This window comes from Varroa destructor, unplaced genomic scaffold, assembly GCF_002443255.2.
Source record: "Varroa destructor unplaced genomic scaffold, Vdes_3.0 BEIS01000004.1, whole genome shotgun sequence".
Classification (NCBI taxonomy): Eukaryota; Metazoa; Arthropoda; class Arachnida; order Mesostigmata; family Varroidae; genus Varroa; species Varroa destructor.
The window spans coordinates 5,474,476-5,496,644 of record NW_019211457.1 but is presented as its reverse complement, the minus strand read 5'-3'; the positions used below and the strand labels follow the sequence as shown (position 1 = coordinate 5,496,644).

The 22,169-nt window shown below is 39.7% G+C and overlaps 1 protein-coding gene across 7 annotated transcripts in view; it reads left to right on the top strand.

The window, feature by feature from the left end:
• Positions 1 to 21,473, top strand: part of LOC111249432 (cAMP-dependent protein kinase type II regulatory subunit-like) — a 91,131-nt gene extending 69,658 nt beyond the window's left edge. For 6 of the 7 annotated variants that reach the window (XM_022803291.2, XM_086987146.1, XM_022803294.2 and 3 more), the window contains 4 exons: positions 5,883 to 6,042; positions 12,102 to 12,294; positions 14,324 to 14,491; positions 16,331 to 21,473. In XM_022803291.2, the coding sequence (XP_022659026.1) occupies positions 5,883 to 6,042; positions 12,102 to 12,294; positions 14,324 to 14,491; positions 16,331 to 16,458 (649 nt within the window). In that variant the 3' untranslated portion in view covers positions 16,459 to 21,473. Of the gene's footprint in view, positions 1 to 5,882; positions 6,043 to 12,101; positions 12,295 to 14,323; positions 14,492 to 14,571; positions 14,657 to 16,330 lie in introns of all 7 variants that reach the window. The other variant, XR_002672911.2, reaches the window with a different exon arrangement.
• Positions 21,474 to 22,169: the final 696 nt, after the last annotated feature.

Genomic DNA, 22,169 nt, shown 5'->3' with positions numbered 1-22,169 from the left:
TATAGAGGAATTCTACTTTAAAAATGAATACACAATGAAACAGATCCGATTAAACATGCCACACGGGTATTGGCTATTACATTTTTCCATTCTGAGAGTCTATTTATTACTCGAACTTGATCTGCGTCCAAAATTATTGCGAACTAATTGCGCCCGAGCTATTCGAGGTAGTAGCTATACGAAGTTCTCTTTCCGCATTTTCACCCACTACGAATCCTACTAACTGAATGCTTCGAAACGCTGAGAAGACTCGCGTGGACATGTAGCGAGCTGAATTACAGTCGAACTAGGACACGCTCTCACGCTGTCCTACGCAGCCTATACATGCCCCACGCAGCCTAATCCATCTCGTAATAAGAATTATAATGTAAGGGCAGTTCCTCAGAACATTATTTCGGACCTCAAATAAATGAAGAAGCGAAGTGCTACATTTACACTTAAACGTCCATATACACGGATAGCCAGCTAATAGAACATTATTTCTCGCATTTATTAGATTATAAAGTGCCTTGTTTTTTTTACTATGAAGTAAACTATTCTGAAGTGTGGCGGTAGCATCAAAGATACACGCGCAGATATGTACATACATTGAGGTAGCTATCTTTCGAGACATTCGAAGGCCTAACAACAGTATTGACCCTAGAAAGTGTAGCTGGAGAACAAACCGTTCTTGCCGTTCGTGGACAGATAACCAATGTTAAGACCAATTCCCAAGCTTGGAACTGTCGGTTTTTTGGTCGTGCGCCAGACCGGACTACAAGACGAGGCACGGTCAGGGGCCTCTTTTGAAGATCCTTTGTACGGCGCTCCCATTAGTTTCTCAAAGCAAGTGTTTGCGCTTGTTTTTTTCCATAATAGTCGGAAAGCAGACGACAAGTCTGCACCTGACCGTCTTCTACGCGCAAAGGCCTGTTCTGTACGCGTGGTTGTTCAGTTTGGGCCGTCATCGGTTGTAGAAGTCGACCGACGTGCAATAATGTAGGTACAGTAGGAGAATCCAGCAGGGAAAGACAAACTAGATCCTCGCGTGAGTTTGAAATAGTGCTTTCAACAGTCGCGCACAGGCGATAGGGGCCGGGAACTTAGGAGAATCGAATGTCCGCGTTCTCCCTCTGGTTTTTTAAAAGGAAAAGAGAGCGCACACGATACCGCGAATCGTTTCTTCCCTTCATTCTTCCTGCGTTACACATGTAAAAAAAATCGATATTGCTTTTGAAAGCCTGTGCGACAGTGGAGGTCGCTGCTGTTGCGGCCGTGTACATGAAAGTGACTCGTTACGGGTAGATTTTTTAGTTTGAAACGACAAGCTGACAGAGAGGCAAGGCTCTGCCAAGAAGTTTCGCAAATTTCCCAGGCCGGTGTGAGAGTTACTCGTGAGACGATGGCCACATAAAGAAGGAAAAAGCCAAGAGAAGAAAAATAAAGTCAAAAGTGACGGGGCAGGGAATCTGTTCAGTTGAGAACGACTGATTTTCCACGATCGGTGCATAATCCACAACGGTGACGCCAACACGAATCCATCTGGATATTTGGGCGGTAATGGAGTTGGCGATGATTCCAATGGTCGGGGCGGAAATGGGTATCTCGAGAAAACGCAAAATGTCACGATAACAAAAGAGAAATGAAAAACCTCTCTGTCGACAGTTGTTTCTACCGTCGGGAAGAGGAAATAATGTATTAGGATAAAATGACAAAAGTCCTGAGCTACTGCTTTCTCAGCGCAAGAGAATCGGACGACAAGTCAAATAGCTTTCTAACTACTAAAACGCTGCTATGTACGATGTATAGTAATGTAAGGCGTTATTTCGGCGCATAGATACCATGCTAATTCCCGATCCGTAGAGCTGTCACGTCCTATTATTGGATTTTTCTCACTGACGCTACTCGAACCGTTGACAAAGAGTCAGTCCCTAATAAACCAATTTAGGCAAGTCGTGAAATTTGTTGTGAGTTTATTACAGACACATTAAGTAGGAATAATTGTAAGTAATGAAGTAAGATACCATGTTCCATTAGTAGATAGAATGTAAGCTTAATTGTATCAAATAAACCGTTTAATAAAAAGTGAGCGACTTGTTGAAAACAGAATTGTTTGAATGCATATATGTGCAAAATGTGGATGTCATATTTTATTTACCCCTTCATGCATCCATGTGCGCCTCAGCAGATACCCAATGTCAGTGAAGATACAGTAATAGACAGCGGTCAGTCCGTCCCGCCCGCTTTGTATTGTCTATTCCTCCAGAGGGAGTCTCGTTTACTTGTCTTGTCGCTAATGGCATCATTGTTAATTCAGCAAGACCAAAAAGGCCCCTGCCATGTGTCAAAGTGTGTTCTGGAACACAAACAAACCAACATGTCAGCTAAGGGGAAAAATATCTGCAACCCTTTTTCGAAAGGACGGCACAAATTTGCGAACGTCGAGAGGGTGAACGCCACCATATTGGAGGCGCTAAAGGGATCATTACATTAATGGTTAATCGTTATCTATTTCTGTTGTTATTACTGTCGGTACCATCCCTATAGTTACTTACTCATGACACTGCGTTAGCTTTTCTCTATGATGCCTTTAGATTCAGTTAAAGCATCGCCGGATGCGGAAAGCCGCCCGATGAATCGACGGGATTGACTTGTTTGCTTGACCGGCACTGTTGTAAATGGCGCTCTAAGAATCAGTTAGGATACGGCTACAGAAAGTGGTATAGAATATACGCAAAACCTGAAAAGGAGGGCACATTTTGTATTTGACGATGACTATTAAGCAAACAACCGAAAGTAGAGGCTGCGCAAAAAGCCCACATTACATCTACACTGGATAAAAGCGACTTACAAATCAGCTATTTGAGTTATACATAACTAAGGAACAGTAGGAGCTAAGGTTTCCTAGCAATTTCCAGTGTCGATGTAAGTTCAAAATTAAATAACTACAAAAACAGTTATGAACGTTGAGCCATCTACGTATCAAAATGGTTTTTGTTTTAAGGGCTAAAATCTTTCAGCACTGATATGCTCCTTGCGGAGTATATTTTAAAAAACAAGTCCAAAGATACTTACTGATAAACGATAACTACGAAAACTGTTTTTAAACATGGCCTATATATATATATATATATATATATATATATATATATATATATCTCAAATGTCTTTAATGCATAGCGGCAAATGGCAAGTGATGGCGGTCTTGTCTAAATAACGCTTCTTTAATAAGGCTTTTAGATGATCAGAATAAACAAATACGGAACATATATATTTCGATGATATCGCTCAGCATAGAGGTGCTCATTAAATATACAATTATGTTGACTAAATACGTGTCCACTTCAATTCAATTGTTAACTCAATCACCGTTTGGTTCGTGACCTGATTCCATCCTTCAACACATCTTAACCCTGACGTACTTTCTGATGCCTGCTTGCCCTCTGGAAACCATCTACAATTCAAATCCTTGTCTCCATGCAGTTCTTACTCGGCTGTTGCATTACTTCATCGGTACTGCAGATTTTCATTATCTCCTGCCTTCAAGAGAACATCTCTAGAAAAAGTACTTGCTCATCAAACTGTACTCTTACCAGCGTTACGGCCTCTCGTAGAGGGCACCATCTACCTCTGTTTCTACTATTTACAATACAGCATGATATAAAGCTGGGCAATTTAGTTACACCAATTTGTCGACTGGAAATATTACGAAGGATAAAATTAGCGGGGCCTTTCTGTTTCATGCGTGTATGATCATGGCTTCCCAATATATAACAAAAAATAACTAGCGTTCCCGATAAAATTTCGAAGACACATATTGCATCAGCAGCGCTACGGCTCGAACTAGATTAGGAAGCTGGCAATTGTGTCCTGCTATTGGTAACCTTTGACCTTAACTAAGAATTGTCATTGATAACAGACAATCGGCAGCTATTTTGTCGTGACAGAACTAGCAGGCTGGACCGGGAACGCCGGGCTCGCTTCAGGACAAGGCTGTCTTTGGTTGATCGCTAGTGGCAGCTTCGAAACATGAGCCACGTTTCGTTGGGTTGGAAGATCTAAAAATTACCAGCAGACCCTCGTACCAGTAATAACTCTTTCTAGGACACACTGTATATGTGTTAAATGATCAGTCAATATAACTTAAAAACTTTGAACGAACGTATTTTTAGATAGTTTTAGTATAATTATTGGCTAAGTTTCGCAAAGAGAAAAGCTAGTCCGAGCTAGTAGATCGAGCTAAAGTTTCGTATGAATAAGTTGCTTCAAAAGGAACATGGTTTAATTTTCGCGCTTACACAACATGTTGAGGTTTCTCTTTGAGCTGAAAAGCAATGTATGTGGGTACATTGCAGGTTTAGAAAAGGGCCTTTAATTACATATTTGCCTTAGCACAATATACAAAGTGAGTCAAAAGCCCCTGAAGAGTTGGAATGACCACATTTAACATTTGTTATTGCCATAAACAGCAAAATCAACTGTGAAACACATCTGTAATAGGAACAGTTAATATATATTCTTGTAATACTATGTTAGAACGCTAAAAGTTAGTATACGTCTATGAAATTGAATGACTTCAATAAAATTAGCTGACCTAGAATGATGATTTTTAATGCGTGTCAACGGTATTTTCTTCTATCTCGTACACATTTATCCCATTTACATTGCCGTAGGTAATTATTATCTATGGCTCCTTGAAATAAATCAATTGTAGAATACGCTTGCCGTCCAGTTGCCCTGTTTAGAGCATGGCAAGCCCCGTAGTTACACAGATTTGAATCAGAAGAACAAACGAGTTGAAGGCAACGTTGGATATTTTTTTGCTCATGTCAGGAAATAATTGGAACATGGCAAATAGACCGGCGTTGTCATCAGGTAACCGGACCGCGTCCCAAGGGTCTCGTGATGAGCTCGACACTGCGGACATTTATTGCTCCGTTTTCGGTGATTATCTTATAGTAGCGAGTACTACTAATACCTTACGCCCGAACCTACTCGAAACTGTTACCCGACTCCATTTGTACTCAGTTTCCACAACTGCCGTATTCCCTGCCAGACGTTAAATATCAAATACCAGTTTTAGCCCTCAGTAACAGAGCACTCAAACTCTAAGCTTTGCCTTCGTGAAAAGCCTCTTCGATTGCAAGTATGCGGCGTTGTCCTTTAGGTCCAAACATCTGGTCACCTCCTAACTAACTTCCAACATCCCGACCTTCGTTTCTGAAGCGGTTTGTGCTTTCGGTGAAGGCCTTTTTGCCTAATGTCTTCATCACTCTTCGACAAACTTCGGCAACATTGCGGCTTTCGATAAATGAAGACTTGATAACTGAGCGACGATTTTCAACGTAATCAATTTCTCCTGGAGTAGACTCAGCCAATTTTCTCCTACGAGTTTTCGCAGACAGTAACCCGTAATTCCAAAAATCATTTAATTTCAAGGACGGTCGGATTCGGTTAGAACAGCTTAATATTAGCCAGTGTTGACTAACTTCACCTTCACTGCGATGATCAAGTGGTATATTAACGCGGTGGATTCTACGTTGTACGAAGGGCGTGGTGCTTCGCCTTCGTCCTGTTTAATCTGGTTTGAAGTTTATTATTATGAATGCCCTTGTTAATGATGTTGCATTTATTACAGCAAGGATACATAATGATGTCAATCGGATCCGAGATCATACAACATTGATCATATTGCACACGAATAATAAAACCTAATAAAGATATTTTGAGTGGATGTCTTTTATGTGGAAGATGCTCCACAGGTCACCGTCCACTAGCTATTGGCTAGGAATTGTTAGAGACAAATTTTCAGATGTCGTATTGCCTCTATATATTATATCAAAATAAGTGTCTAACCTCTATCTATGTACACCTGAACCATTGCGATTGTGTTATAATTTCAGCGGCTTGTACAACATCTTCGTGAAAAATTCGTTGACAGGTGAGAACGTCAATGTTGGAAAATATGATAACCATGGCTCGTTCGGCGAGCTATCGTTGTTATACAATCAGCCTAGGGCGGCGACGATCCAAGCGACAACGGAGGGGTCTCTCTGGGCTATGGTGAGTAACTTGTTTCGTTCTATATAGTATCGCGTCTGGACCGGCTGTTTCGCGCCCCACCCGACGAATATGACAAGCAACAACAGTGTCCAATTGTATCTCCGTTTTTGAAAATCTTCGCTTTTATGAAACTGCCATAGCAGCCAACGGTAGAGTTTCGGCACTTCCAGTATGTACATACATGTATATATTGGCCAGGTCTACAATGTTGGCGGGTTGTTTTTTTCGCAGCTTAGTTTGCCTACGTACGTATGTGTGATTTGAGGAAATTCGTGCGTTCAACTATTGCGTGGGACTAATTTGAATCCATGCTTGTGTGCAAATTTCTCGTCTCGAATAAGGACAAGTATGTGCGGATACATCTAACGTTAAGACCCCATTTGGTCTGCCGTATGCAATGGATTTTTTTTAAAACATTTTACCTTCTTTTACAGCTATAAGAAGCTCTATTATTAGTGAAGAACTAACCATTTATTGGTCGTCCACATAAATGCATTCGCACAGTCTTCCATTCGTGTTGACTTCAATCGAATCCACTTGATTGACTTCAATCGAACAATACTTTTATATGCCAAAAGTGACTATAGTGAGTAGATATTTGGTACGTTCAGGCCATTCTGCAATCAAGGTTTGTTCATTATCCTAACGTCAGGTCGTAAGTGATAATTCCCAGCTGCTGTTGTGCGGCTTCTGCATCTGTTTGCTTGAAATGGAATGAGCGAACATTCACAATTAACCAAAGCCAAAAGATCAGCTGGCACCCATCCCGTTCTTGATGCGAACGACCGGCTAGCTGGCGTCCGTAACATAAGAGGAATCCGTTCATGCCGAGACGTTCGATCGCGCGTGAAGCACAAAACCGATTATGCTGCCGAAATTAGCCCCCCTTCCTGCCTTAATCAGCTAATATAGCCAGAAAAGTACCTCTATTTTGTTCATATCCTTAACCGGTGAGACAATCATCGAGGGCGGGGCGGGGGGTATTTTGAAAAGAACCCTGTGTTCATATATCCCACTGTGCGTATTTCAAATATACTGCTGTGTTCGGGCATGGCGTACATTCGGTTGATCCTATCTTGAATCAATTCTGTCTACTGTAGTTATGATTACACTTCCATTATCCTACAGAAATTTCGGATTAATTGGTGATGCTGATATCTAGGCTGAGAGGTGTTTATCGCGCAGACTGTCTAATCGTAAGTCCACGAAAACCAGCTAGAAACAAGTTGCTATATTAGCTTGGGTCGAACAAGTGGACGCAATCGAAAACACACAAAAACAAACCTGTTTTTGCGGATCTGCCTTGAGGCTCGCTGCTGGACTTCACCGGTTGGGGTTTTGTCAGTGTGATTGTGTATTCAGTAAATAACGCTGTTCTTACGCATAGAAAGGTTTCCTGCGCAACGTCTTAACGAAAGACAGACCTAAGCTGTGGCAAGCTATCTTCAATCAGAAAAGAGCCAACAAGGGCTTTCCTTAATGAAGCCTGCAATGTGCCTGCACAGATGATGAAAGCAGGTGAGAAACTGTACTGGGTATTCCTGAATTTTTTCGCGTTACACCATGATCGGGAACGATGGCAGCCATATATATTGTGATTCGGTATAATGTCGTATATTGATACTATTTTTGTATGTATATAGTAAAATGAAGCGCTCGGTATGAGTTCAAGGACTCTCTGCCGGGATCCTTTTATCGCGGTCTGCAATTTGCTCTACCGACTTTAATTCGCTAACGAGAATAGGCAATACTCGTATTCGTCGTTGATATCGGTTCAATTGTTGCTTTGTTTTATGTTTAAGTGATCCACTATAGAAAAGGTCATATAATGGCAGTCGCGCATTTTCGTAGAATAAGTTCAATATGGGTAATGCAAACGGACCTGATGGAAAAATCCCCCGAACGTCATTTAAAGCGCTCAGATCGCAAGAGCAGAAAAATGGCAGACTCTTTTTTCATACTTCTGCAAAAACTCTGTGATTATCGTGGGAGAACGTTGTACTAGAGATTAAAGTGGTAGCAGATTACATAATTTTTTATAGCAACCGTTACAAATATCCACACCGATTTCTTATACTAAGAAATCGGCGTGAATATTTAAATAAAGTAGGAAACTCTGAGAGCCATTGTTTCAACGTAATACGCCCGTTTCAGTTAGATCTAGTAATATTTTAATTTGATAGGACCCATGTTACTGATGCACTTTCCGTGATTTTGCAGTGGTAACGTGTTCGTCTATTAATCGGAGCGATACGGAGGTGGTCTGGAATTTAATCTGGAGGTGTAGACACACACGCTTTGATTCTACAGTGAAAATTCGAATAGTAACAGGAAGAGGGGCGATGAATATAGTCATAATCCCTTCTCTGCTTAGTCGCCCCAGATTGCCTCCGTATTAAGCCCCTTATCTGGATAGGTCCTCGAAACAGTGTTGAAATAATGGTATCAGACCGACCGTACAGGGGACAGTTGAAAGTTAGCTATGGAAAAATGTTTTTATGTCGATGATGATACCACGTTTTCATTTGAAAGGCTCACCTCTACAAACATTCATAAAAATTAATAAAATAATTTATAGAATCAGAAAGTAGGATAAGTCACACGCACTTACAACTGCAGTTATATATCAATCGAGGTGAGCAACACTAGATACACTAGAACAGGTAGAACAACACTAGAGAGAGTTCAGATGCTATCGACATCAGACACTTCTAATCAAAATTTTTTTAATTCTTGGGTAATCGCTTTACCCGCTTGTCAAACGACTGTGCTCGGGAGATCAGCGGGATATATCACCGGTTCCGCCGCTATTGTCGACTAAGGAGCTCTCTCACGAATCAGCAAATGGCCTCCTTGAACTGTGGAGTGGTCTGTCGTTCAGTGGGACATAAGTGGCGGTTTCAGCCAACTTTTTCCTATCTCGAAAGGACGTCTCTGTATGGTCTGTGACTATAATAGATCCAACATCCTTTAGCTACAGTGGACTCCCATATAAGATATATATACAGTTCGCCTTTTTGCACAGGAATACTTTGGCAATAATTGTCGAAGGACAACTCGCAGCGTACAAGATAATAAAGCGACCCGAACTCGTCCATAGCTGGCGTTAAAAATCGCTTCGTTTCAACCGTACATGTGTTTACCGTGGGTAGCTTGTACCGTCCCGGCTCTCACGACTGATGGCATAGTTTAACACTAGTAGCTAGAGCGCAGACTTGCACAGTAACTAGTGCTTTCACCGATATCTTTCTTCGCAAGAAAAGCTAATCTCGGGTAACGAGTTCTATCTATACAAACGAAGTGAGGACCAGCAGTGCGTGCCTAGGTTCATGTATAAGCGATGAACGAGACCGTCGCAGAGTGGCCAAATAACCTGTCGTCTGCTTTGAGATCGGGTCGGCTCTACGAACAAAAGGAGCTTTATTTGGTGCAGTGAACTCGTCGTCTTCACCGTAATGCAGTTACTCGCCGAGCGGAACATTCGAGGAAATGTGAAACGTCAAAGCTGTGGAAAAGTCCCATGTTTTGGATTATGCAAAAACAACTATTATTAGTAATTACTCTTTAACGTAAATTTCAAGCTGAAGTTGTAAGTTAGGGCATGTAAATTAAAAATACACTTCTTCTTAATCAATTCATTGTTTCTATAACTGGATCTAAACGTAATTTGAATGGAACTTTGCACATATGCTAGATGTGTCATTCCTAACTGCCATGTGTACTCACCATCCACCGCGTTCACATTCTCCATACTAGACCTAAACCACTTATGGGTTGTTTCTGAAAATTTTTAATCTGAAGAAAAGCTTCCTGAAAATAATCGCGCGTCAACCAATACTGGTAAGTATTGCTCACTCTGTGCAAAAAAAGTAGAGTGGAATTAAATTATCAGGCGGACAGCAGGCCAAAAAAATGAAAAAACTGACCACTAAAGCTTTTCTGAACGAGCTAAACGGACACTAATGAACTTTTCTTTCAGACAATTTGCAACAAAAACTAATAATGGATTTTTGAGCCGTTGGTGTACACTTTCGAGTCCTTGAATTCTAAACCCTATTAGGAATCTTCGCGTTTATTTTGTGCTAGTCTTTCTGAGATTTTCAGAAGCTGCAAAAAACTGCCAATAAAGTAGACTGTCAGTTGCGAGCAAAGAATAAACCTTTAGTTTTTGTAGGAGTTTGTCCAGCGCTGAAAGACTAGATCCTAACCCTCGCCAGAACTTGAAAAAAGCCGTGTTGTTATTCGCCACAACGAGCCTGCTCAAGGAAGAGCTGGCTTTTGTATAGTATTAAAAAGATCGGATGAACGCATTCATCCGCTGTCTTTCCGCCAAAGATTCCTCGATTTCAAGGCACGACTTCGCATATAATATCCAAATAGGATATTAATTATAATGGATATTTTATATTGTCTGTTACGTCGTCTATGTTGCTTGGATTTGTTCCATTTGATCGGTAACTCCTTACTAATGCAGCCATCTTGCGCCATCACGAACAAGATAGTATTTCTGCTCAGCTCTAGTCCATGCATATGTATCTATAAGTCGTTCAGTCTAATCCCTTAAGGCCTAGGTGTCCTCGCTGCCCCTGATCTATGCGTAATCTAGTTTTCTGATTAAATCGTAGATGCCATGTAGATTACTCTTCAGGTATGCCTTAGTTACCCTTAAGAGTACCAATGAGAAAGATGCAATAGATTCAGCAATGTCAAAAATTCGTTCCCTCAAAGCGTACCCTGCCATCTACGTCCAACGAAGACTGGCTATTGATACTCGTGTTGGTGTCAATTAAACTTTCACAGCACGAATCTGAAGGGCGACTGGCTTCTATAATCGGGTATATGTGCGCTTCATATGAATTTTTCTAAATTGATCAGATTAAGTTCGTCTTTGAGTCACGGTATCTTCGCTCATTGTTATCGGAAGTTGCATTGAGAATAGTTTTCGGCGTCATCGGCTTACAGAAAGCAATCCAATGTGAGCTTTTTAGAGTGGGAAACTTTTGTTGTGAGTACCGGCGGTAGGTAGAGATAGCTTGCTTCATCTTGAGAATACCTGCAATTGTGAATTGTGAACGATAGGCTTGTGTAAAAGTCGTTGTCTTTTCCTAACCAATGGTAAAATAGTTTTACCGCGATACATAGCGGCACAAATTATGTGCCGCTTATGTGTCGCGGTACGTGGTCATACCAGCTAAAATACGTTATCTCAATTAACTCTTATTGGTTGCAAGGGTCCGTTGTCGAGTCTGCACTAGATAAATTGCCGTTACATGATTGGGTATAGCAATAATTTGTGATACCTTTTGTGTGTGTACTATATGAATCGACCAATCAATATATATGCTGCATGCAAAAACTATATGCCGCTCCTACAACCGTTGAGTGTCACTCGATTCGTGTAATGCATAACCTGATGGATCAATAGCAGAATGATCATAGGTATTGTTATAGTCATAGTTCTTATTCGTTTATAGCGTCATGAACCAGGACACAAAATGACGACCAGCACAGCCGAGGCATGATTGTATTGGTCTATATATACACTTTTGATATCCTGTTATCGGCCCTCTGTTGTCGTAACGGAGGGACAGAAATAGACGTACTCCTATTGCGACAGATATTATCCTCTATCCTAAAAAAAATCCACTATACAATACAACTTGCGAAAAATAAATAGCGGTATTCGATCTCACCCTAGAACATGAGAGTAAGTGACAGTCAGTTGTCAAAATCTTAATGTGCTTATACAGAACCTGTTGTTAGTTTGAGATGTTTCGTCAATGTTAAGTGAAAAGTGCAGACAGCCAAGTCCATATAGCGGGTGTAGTTCTGGAATGAACCTATCGGAGCCGAGGGCAAAAGCTTAATTTTACAAACCCAGTACCGTACGCTTACGACGCCTTTGAAGTCGTAAAAAAAAAACGAATATTTCGAGCCGTTCATTTGCTTCGAAATGTGTCGTGCTCGTATTACGCGCATCAATATAGGAACATATGTTAACCCTCCTATGCATTTTCTGTGCTATTTGCATGTTATCCACAAAAATCCCTATATTACAGAACCGTCAAACATTTCGTCGAATCGTGTTGAAAAGTGCCCATAAAAAACGTATCGAGTACGAGAAGTTGTTGGAATCTGTTCCGATGCTGAGTTCGCTTAACGCCTATGAACGTATGAATTTATGTGACGCCCTCATGCCAAAAGACTTCCACGACGACGAATGTATAATCAAGCAGGGCGATGTATCAGACGGTATGTAACATGACATAGGATTTGTATGTAGAAGCACGCAGTATGATATGTGGATCTAACCTGAGATAGTGTAAACTTAATAATATATTTATTTTGCTTTCTGATCAGAAATGCTGATATAATTTTACTGCTCAGTAAGAGAATTTGAATTATTGCTAAGTAACGTAGGGATAAATGGACTTCTAAACAGTGTAAACTTTAAATAAAAAGGCTAATTTTACGGAAGTACTAAAGATTCCCTTCAAATATAACGGCTGTTTATACCTAAGCTCTATTGCGGAACATACAGCTTGGAATATACTGATGATCGCGATTTGCCGGATTGACCATACTGAGGCAAATGCTTTACCAGTCATAACCAACAGATACTCAAGTGAGCGTAGCAAACATGAGAGCACACTATTGCCCTGGCTTCCTTTAAGGGAATAGCAGATCTCACTTTACTAACTAATTTTCCACGTGTCAAGGGTCAATCTCCGCCCGTAAGATTGATTGGTGTGCGACCCCCCCCCCCCTTCAGCGTATGCCCTATCAAATACAACCTAAATATGTGTATAATTAAAGTTGCGTAGAAATTCTGCGACTAAATTGGTAGCTTTATCGAGAAAAGTACCTTTTTTTTCTGTCAGGTTAACCAAGAGTTGTCCAACCATGCGATGACGCAAAATGCAGGTTGGATTACCGAATGGTAATTTATGTCACAGGCTTACATGAAGTGTGATCATTAGCAAGTAAACGTTACAATGCCGTACTTGTGCTCCAGCGACTAAAATGGTTTGTCATTAATGTATCATCCGGGTTTCATCATAAGACCGATTTTACGTAGATTATATATAGTGAAAATTACGCCGAGACTTCACAAACACCACACCTACCAAAATATTATTATATAGTTATACTCTTAACTGCCATGGACCTATAGACCCCTTCCACTACCTATATAAATTATAATATTAGGCTAATTTATAGTCGATATTGCCCGAATTAAATTCGATGAATCTTCTAGCTCTACTTCAAGTAAGACAAGCAGAACAGCATTTTCTAGTTGCAATTACAGGCGCGGTACCATACATATATACATGTATACATATATATATTCAGCTATGGATATAGACGATAATAGTCGGGAATCGGTCAGCAGGACGTAACTTTTTGCCAAACTTTTTTGGCCTTACCCATAGACATCCGGAACCTTTTAGGCGCACCTTAAGTACCTGCGCAGGTTCGCATTCAATTCGAAGAATTGTTGTATGCTGCGATTGTATTATTCAGCCCCATGACTTGTGACTGATAGTTGGTTCGACCCAAGTGATCTAGGCTCACGGGCCCGTTAGACCTGTATTTGTACTCCCGTTTCTGACGACAAAGAGGTTCTGGCATACTGTGACACACGACACAGCAATGATATCAATAGCTCTGTTATTCCTGTCCTGCATTCACCCTGCACGCTCGATGCGCCAGTGTCATTCTGTCTAAAAATGAAGAAAACAATTCGCTGTTGAGAATATATAGTGTATGACATCCAAGACCACTTGACTAGCATTTTGTCATGTAAAAGAAAATTGATATCTTGTGTCTAAGTACCAGGCCATTAAGACTCTGCAATGCCCGTAAGCTAACTGGTCTTATGTATCATGACCGAACTGTAGAAAATGCTTTTCGTGTTTGGTAATGAAATGTGTTGACTTGAAGGTTGTAAACGGTAGAAATTATTTGAAAGAAGTTGAAGTGATACTAAATCACATATTAAGGCCTATTATATTATTGAATAGTTTATGGCTTATGGTAATACTAATAATTTTCCTTCAGATTTTTGCTTCTTTTAATATTTTTATAGTAATTTTACTCCACTTACTTAGACAGATCGTCAACCTTTCACATTGTGTTGGTACGTGATATTATTATTATCACCACCTACACGATCTCGATCAACTTCGTCAACCCAACGAGAGGATTACTTCGTGTCTTAATGTGCATCTTCTTCCTTTTGGGTCTTATGCGATACGGCTGGCTGAATGGGGATTTGCAGGTATGTACTTTCTCGAAGATGGGACAGTTCGATGCTGTTTCCGCTCTGACGGAGGCGAACAAGAGGTCTCCCGAATGACGAAGGGCAGCTACTTTGGCGAATTGGGTCTCATCACTCACAAACCCCGCGCAGTTTCCGTCTACGCCGTTGGTGACGTGAGAGTTGCCTGTGAGTATTTTCCGTGAAAATAGTTAGTCAGCTGCTTTTTTTTTCCTCACAATGGACTTACCGTCCTCTCGACCTTTCAGCTATTCGGTAGATGCGCGTGCATGTACTTCGAAGAACACAACAGCGCTTGTATGTTGGACATGCGCAGAAGTTCATCAACTCACCGTATGAATACCTTCTGTCATTCATGCAATAGGTAGTTGGATTGCATTTATATATAAACATGCAGTTTTCGCCTGAACTACGGTGTGCCTTTATTCAGCTGTTGTCAGGACCATGATTAACGTTCTGGCGTCGAGCGTGAACAATTCGTATTCATTGTAGCTATAAATAAGGGAACATGTTTATGGTAAATTGAAGACCGACGCATCCGTTACGGGAGAACACATAATTTAAGATGATTTTCTATCTCCGCTTGAGCACAGCGCCATATTTGCTGATCTATAATGGCCTAAAATGTCCTAGCGGTGATAAAATACATATAAAAACACGTCCCAAGCCTAGCTATTTTGCGATAGAAAGCTACACCAAGACTTACACTTATGGGGCATTTGATAAATTCGGTATCTACATTAAGAAGACTGTTGTGTCGCTTTATTGAGTTAGTTTGTTCAGTAGCATTAAACATAGCCTGAAGCGATTAAAGGTCAACAAAGTCTGGCGCCATCCCTATAGAACGTAACAATAATTGCGCGTGTAATTTTTTCAAATAATGTGTGAACGCTTTCGCAGGACGTTCAATTTTCGGTAGGACGTAGTTCTTTTCTCATGTCTGTGGCCTCACCTGCTTACACCATCAGACTAATTTTAAACGTTTGTTTTTAATTCTCAAGTGAAGCTACCAAACAGCTGGATGGCGTAAATAGCTTCCCGGTTCTTTTTTATTTATGTCGTGTTTAGCGAGAATGATTAAGCCAGTGTACCAAGTATCCTCTGTTCAAGCGGCACTCTAAAAGTATCTTAACAAGTGTAGTATCGTTTGTTGGCAGATGAAAAGCGTGTCGGCCGATGTAGTTATATATCTTATTACTGTTTTCCGTAATTGTAGTAGTTCTTTTACTTCTTATCAAAACTAATTCTGACATTCAGCTTCTTCAACTGAATTGTTCATTTTAAGCCAGAACTTCTCCCATTGTTCCCATTGTATCAAAATGTATGTTCCGTTAGATGAACGTTCTCATATTTGACTATAGCAATGGGCAGCAATCCTTGTTTGACTTGATCTAATTTTTCGATCATTGTTTGCCTATTTCAAGGACCATATAATAATGCTTTAATATATAATAATAATAATAATAGTAATAATGCAGTTAACGAAGCTGGCGGCGAACTTAAATTGTAGTATTTAATGCTTTCGATGTTTTTGCAACGGTGCTTCTATAATATTACATATTGCTAATTGTCTAGCAGATTACAAATTTTAGCGTACACGTATCCGATTTTTTAACCGTATTGCCAACGTTTGCATTCGCTTTCTACAGTTCTATCATTAGGAAAACGTGAAATAGTTACGTTCTTAAAGATCGTTTCTCGTTTGACTTGATCGCAGCTGGCAGTGGTATACTCAAATACTATACAGGCAGTCAGCGATTTGACGTTTACTGCACTCTACTTATTATTGTTCCGTCTAGAGATAGCAATATTATCAATGGCATAATTTTTTAGAAAATTATTAACTTATTATTTTCTTTAAAAGAAACTTATAGCACTCCCCAAAAGGAATAGTGCATTTTTCCCACTTTGATCTTCTTTATTTAAGTATTACTAACTATATGATGTACTCTTGTTTTTGCCCGATTTCTGTGCGTCCTGACCAACTGTGAATGTTTTCGCCTAAAGTCCTTGACGTCGAGGCCTTTGAGCGTCTGCTAGGCAATTGCGTTGAGATCATGAAGCGCAACATCACCCACTACGAAGAGCAGCTCGTACGAATCTTCGGCTCGACCCAGATATCCGACTTACGATAGACTGATGAAACGACTCACGTCCATTGAGCTTGGCTTCATACCTCGCAATTATGGTGGGCCGCAGTCAAACAGCTCTTTCGATATCTTCGCCCTGTTCTGCCTCCAACCGGCGGCAATCACAACATTCAAGAAAGCGATAAATATCAGTAGAGAGGAAAAACAGCGTCTGTACTTTGTGCGATAATTACAACAGTTTCAATATATCTGTTGGCTGTATGCCAATAGTCTGTCGAAATTTTGCGGCGCCGGTTGGCAAAAAACTAAGAAGAGAAGCTATTTTATCGTACAAGGTACACCGTGCTATACGAGCTTGTCGACAGTCGAATATCACTACAGGCTTTGTGGGTCTTTTAAGAGCATGTCAAGTCAACGTTACCAACTACGGGCATCTGAAACGGCGACCCTGGCAGAAATGCGAAAGTGTACGCACGTTCGGTGTCAATCAGTACCCGATAAAAGACACTCCGTGTAATTATCACAGATATCATCTTTTCAGTGTCAAGTCTTGTAACTAAAACAGATGGAACTGTATGACATTGCGTTGGCATAAAGAGAATGAGGCAAAAAAGGCCAAAAATTATTCGTGGACAGATGACACTATACAATATATCATTAACAGCGGCAAGAACAGCGAAGACGCTGACGACGGACGCATGAATGATGAAGTAGATTGAATAATAATAGTACTGCTATACACTGACAATTATACAGGTCCGACAATGCACAGTACGGAAATGATTATAGGTGACGTTGGTATCTGTGACGACTTTGTCGCTCATCTTTAATGCTGCCCCCGGACCTGGAACACTGACCATATGATATGTATGAAAAATATAGATATTTAGTCTAGATATTTGTCAATGTAGAATGAATGATTTCGAAAAAAAAAAAAAAAAAAACACTACACTACGCCCGGTCACGCTGTCCGCTTCGGTCTGAGTTGACTTATACCGTTTGTAGTCGCACCAAATCTTAACAGAGCAAAAATATTTCTAACGATTGTAACTGTCAGTACTACAAAACGGAAGTGGTAAAACAAGAAAAAAAAAAAGTATAAATCATTAATTCCGCCTGTTGACGCGCGACCAGACAATGGCATGGATTTCATATGTATTCTTTTGTAATTATTCGGGCGCTACCTCGTCTTACATTATACATGGGCCGGTGGAGTCGATCACAAATCATGATTCACCGTTATGATAGAACGCCGGCGTACATACTACAAGCAGTTGTTTGGCACTGGGATACAACAAAAAAACAGAAGAGAGTTCTCTGGTAATAAAGCAGGTGATTTAGCGAATGAAATTCGTCAGCTCGGACCGAAGCAAAGGGTAAACAATGATCGTAGAAGCAGACGCTCTAACGAGGTCGGCAATGATTATACGTGCAGCGGATTTATTTTGGGTTTAATTGTACTGAGAATTGAAACACAACTTCTACGAATGTCACGATAATTATTATTAGTTGATAAGCGAACTGATATATGGAGCAGGAAATAGGGAAACCGTAATAAAACCGACTCCAAAATTACAAATAGAAGGACAGCTGGAAGTAGAACTGAGATAAATGCTAAGCCGAAGGTTTCGAGCACCGGACAACTAGGACATATACTGAAGATGAATGCAGAGCGCAAAAAGAAAACAAAGAGGAGTGGAGACAATGAGGACGCATATTCGGTAACGTATGTGAATAGAGGAATTGTTTGAAATCATACGCAGTGGCAAGCATAAGGCAAATTATTAACTGTGTGATATTTACGCAATCATTAAATATTGATAAACACATGCATAACAAGCAAGAGCAGCAAATGGATGATTGTTTAGCTGTCCGCATGAAAAAAAAATTACTGAAAATACATAAGGAAAAGTTGATAATAATAAGTATATTGACTGCAACAACAATGATAAGAACGCTATCAACAATAACATTAATAGTAAATATGTGTGTCCGTATGTTTGTTTATGTTGTGCGTCTCCAGATATGTTTGAATCTAAACAGCGTACAAAGGCCCGTATGTATGTAATAACACCAAACACGCCTGCCACCACCATTAATAAAGTGGTGTGTAGCGGTAATGAAGAATAATAACAATAATATTAATAACAACAATAATAATAATAACTATTATAGTAATAAAAAAGGTAAATGTGTGAATTCTTGGCGGTTGATATGGATCAGAACAGACCCAACGGTAGAGGCAGCAAACGCATTCAAGGGCACATAACAACAATAATAACAACAACAACAGCAAAATGACAAACTGCAGAAGGGTGTGGAACAACCAAGCGGACATAAGTGATCTACAGTAGAGAATTTTATGGCTTGCCACAAAGTTCATTTTCTTAATAGCAGAAAAATCGACAGTTGAATTGAGGAGGGTATAGGCAGAAACGAAAAAGCAGCGCTTAAGAATCTGCTGAAACTTCAAAAATCAAATAGATGTTGTCGATCGAGATGAAAAACTAGGGGCCGGACTCAGAAAAGCAAACAGGTTATATAGGCATAGAAACTACTAATATTGACATATATAGTTCTCCAGCACGTATCGGTGGTATCGCACTGTCTAGGCGTGTTGTTACTATTGCTAGATACTAAATAGCGGTATGTTTTTTCAATAACAGTTTCTAAAATTGTAGTAACAATAACTACTAATCCACCAATACTGATCAAACTAATTATGCCCAAGGCAAGTAAAATGAGAGACACTGGTGGCGCGAAATTTGAATTTGAAATTGATGCTAAAATGGCGACGACGGCCGACCAACGGGCCAAAAAACGAATGTTACGGGCGATAGCCACGTGCAAGGAAGATGCGTATAATTGCCACCGAACGGTATCGTTTCGCCATTTATTACAGTACTACTTATATAATCAGTATAGTTTTATCAAAGAGCATCATGTAATGATGCCGAGTAAAGTGATTAACTAAAAACTTTATAAATGGAATATTATCATATACATACTACATATACATATATATATATATATATATATATATATATATACATGTGTGTGTGTATGTGTGTGTGTGTATATGGAAATCTTACCAAAAAACGACGCGGTGTTGTGTGGACGTTGGTGCGTGAGCGTTTCGGTGTAATTGAACAAGCGAAAAGTTTCTGTGAAACAGAATTAGGGAGGGACAAAAAAAGGAAGCGGATGTGCACTAAAGGAAGGTAAAAATATAGAGATATCTTGCCCCGGCAAACAAACAAAAAAAGACATAGAGAAGTTTGACAAGGCATACAGAACGGCAACGCATAATAATTAATAGATACAACAACAATAAAGAAGATAATATATATTAAAATCTATAAATACACTGCTATATATTCGTATACAAGATGGAGGTCACAATACATTTAATTACATTAAGGGAGAAAAATAACATTGACTTTATTATTATTAGGAAAACATTCTCTTTAACTAGAAACAGGCAAGGAGCCCGATAAGGACTAGGGCGTTATGAAACACCATGACGGCAGAAAGAAATAACCAAAGCTGAATTTAAAATTTCTAATGACTTTTGATATAGGGATTGCAGTTCGGATATGATTCTTATTCCGCTTGTCAATTAGGACATTTGTAAATTTAATATTATAGCAACAGTCACCAAAATAACTGAGTGGAGTTTTAATTTGAATGCAACAGGTCCTCGCGCCCATGAATCGTCAAAGGTATGAAGCCAGTATAACCGAGCGTGGAAACTTCATTGGGCAGGTAGTTCGTACGCAATAACAGGGATACGTAAGAGGGAAAATACTCGCGTCCAAGTAATATTGATCAAATATGTAGATCTAGCAGAAACTGGAAGTGCTATACTTTACATACATGAACATCCATTTACAATTACAGACGTAAATTTCTACCTTTACTAATATTAATATCTGCATGGTACATATGTACAAATAATAGCAGAATTAGAGAAAGAATAGGGTGATTAGTATTTTTTTAATTTATATGGGGAACTTGTACACACATGAACACATGGTAGTTTCAATGACTGTGTGTCCGATAGGAATTGTTAAAAAGTGACCGCTATCCTGGATTGAGTTAGAATTTTCAATGAACAAATAATTCCTCATCGAATCCGTACATTCATATAAATATACATGAAACAACACACATCTGTATGGATATATATAAACAAAAAGAAGGCCCTCCAGTTAGCGCAAACAAACATAACACACTAATAACACAAATTGAGTATTGATAATGGAGTTAGTATAAACCTGGTAACAAAATCGAAAGTGATAAGGTAAAGACAGAAAACACGAAATGAAATCAATAACAGATACAGGTAATGATGAGATCATGAAAACAAAAGCGAAATCTAATAACCCGTGATACCAAACGACAGCTGATGGTATTAAGAACATGATCATCGATAATGGAAACTAAGGAGGAAACAAATCAAGAACAAAACACATCTAATAAAATTCATGCTTAATTTTACGACGCGTGTATTGTAGTAGAAAAAACACACTGAATGAAAGTTTAGAAATGTGTATATATATATATATATATATATATATATGTGGAAAGGGAAAGAACTAAAAGCTCACATCAGTGCCATGCTAACAATTGCAGAGGCAGAACTCTTTAAGAATTGAAAAGATAAGTCCTTTATGAGTAAACAAAAATTCCGCCAGTATGAATCTAATAAACATACGCATTTACACAGTTTGATAAATTACGAAAGATCACCGATAGAAAAGCCTCAGCTTTAAACATCCAATCGTCCAACGGTTGAAAAAACTTTCATAGCCAACAGCTGAAAATAACATCACTCCAATGATCGAAATGTTGGCAGTAGGGCACAAAACGATTAAGGCGGCTTACACGATAGGACGCGTAAGCATGAAATACAGGCCAAATATGCCTAATTGTCTGTTACGTATAAGTCATAACTCTGTGTGTAACATGAGCAACTGTGTCTCTCAACAAAATGGAACTTCGTATTTAGTCAATGAAATACAGTTATTGATGATCCCGATAATTATGATGTAACACCATTCAGCGTTGTTATTCATGGACGGTAGATAGGTGCACGAAAACTAAGTGAGGTTTCAGGAGAGATTCCGAGAGAAATCGGAGAAGAACAGAAGCCGAAGACATTATAAGGCGTAGCCTCCCGGCAACAGCTAAGACGGTACCTAGGGTGGTATACTAAGCTAGTTTGTCACAGATCGCGTATTCGGATTTGAACATTTGCCTAACGGCCGCAAGTGTCCTATAAAGAAAACTGATACTATATGCTAATAAAGGCGGAGAGATGCATCATGGAAGCCGCTAGGTCGAGCGCGGACTGATCATTGCTTCCCTAGCAGTGAAGCCTAAAAAGGCATCGAAATCAGAAGCTATAAGGTACTTCAGCCCGAGAGCCGGCTGAAGACCAAAAACCTGCATGGACGGTAGCATATCAAACTCTATGTAATGGTGATTTGCAGAAGCCTTTTGTTTAGAAAGTTGACCCGGTTCAATTAATAGGTGGTTGACGAAGTTAAGCTGTGAAGTTTCTATTTGGTGCGTTTAAAGCTTATTGACTGACAAGTTTTTAAAAAGAACGACTGATCAGTTAGTGAATCAAGTTAGAATAGTCGTAGGTTGTGAGCAGTGAAGACCTAAATAACCTGGCTGTCCATTAAATTATGTCGACGTGAAGCTAAATATAAGTAGGCGCCAAACGGGCTTTCTATTTTTCATAGTTT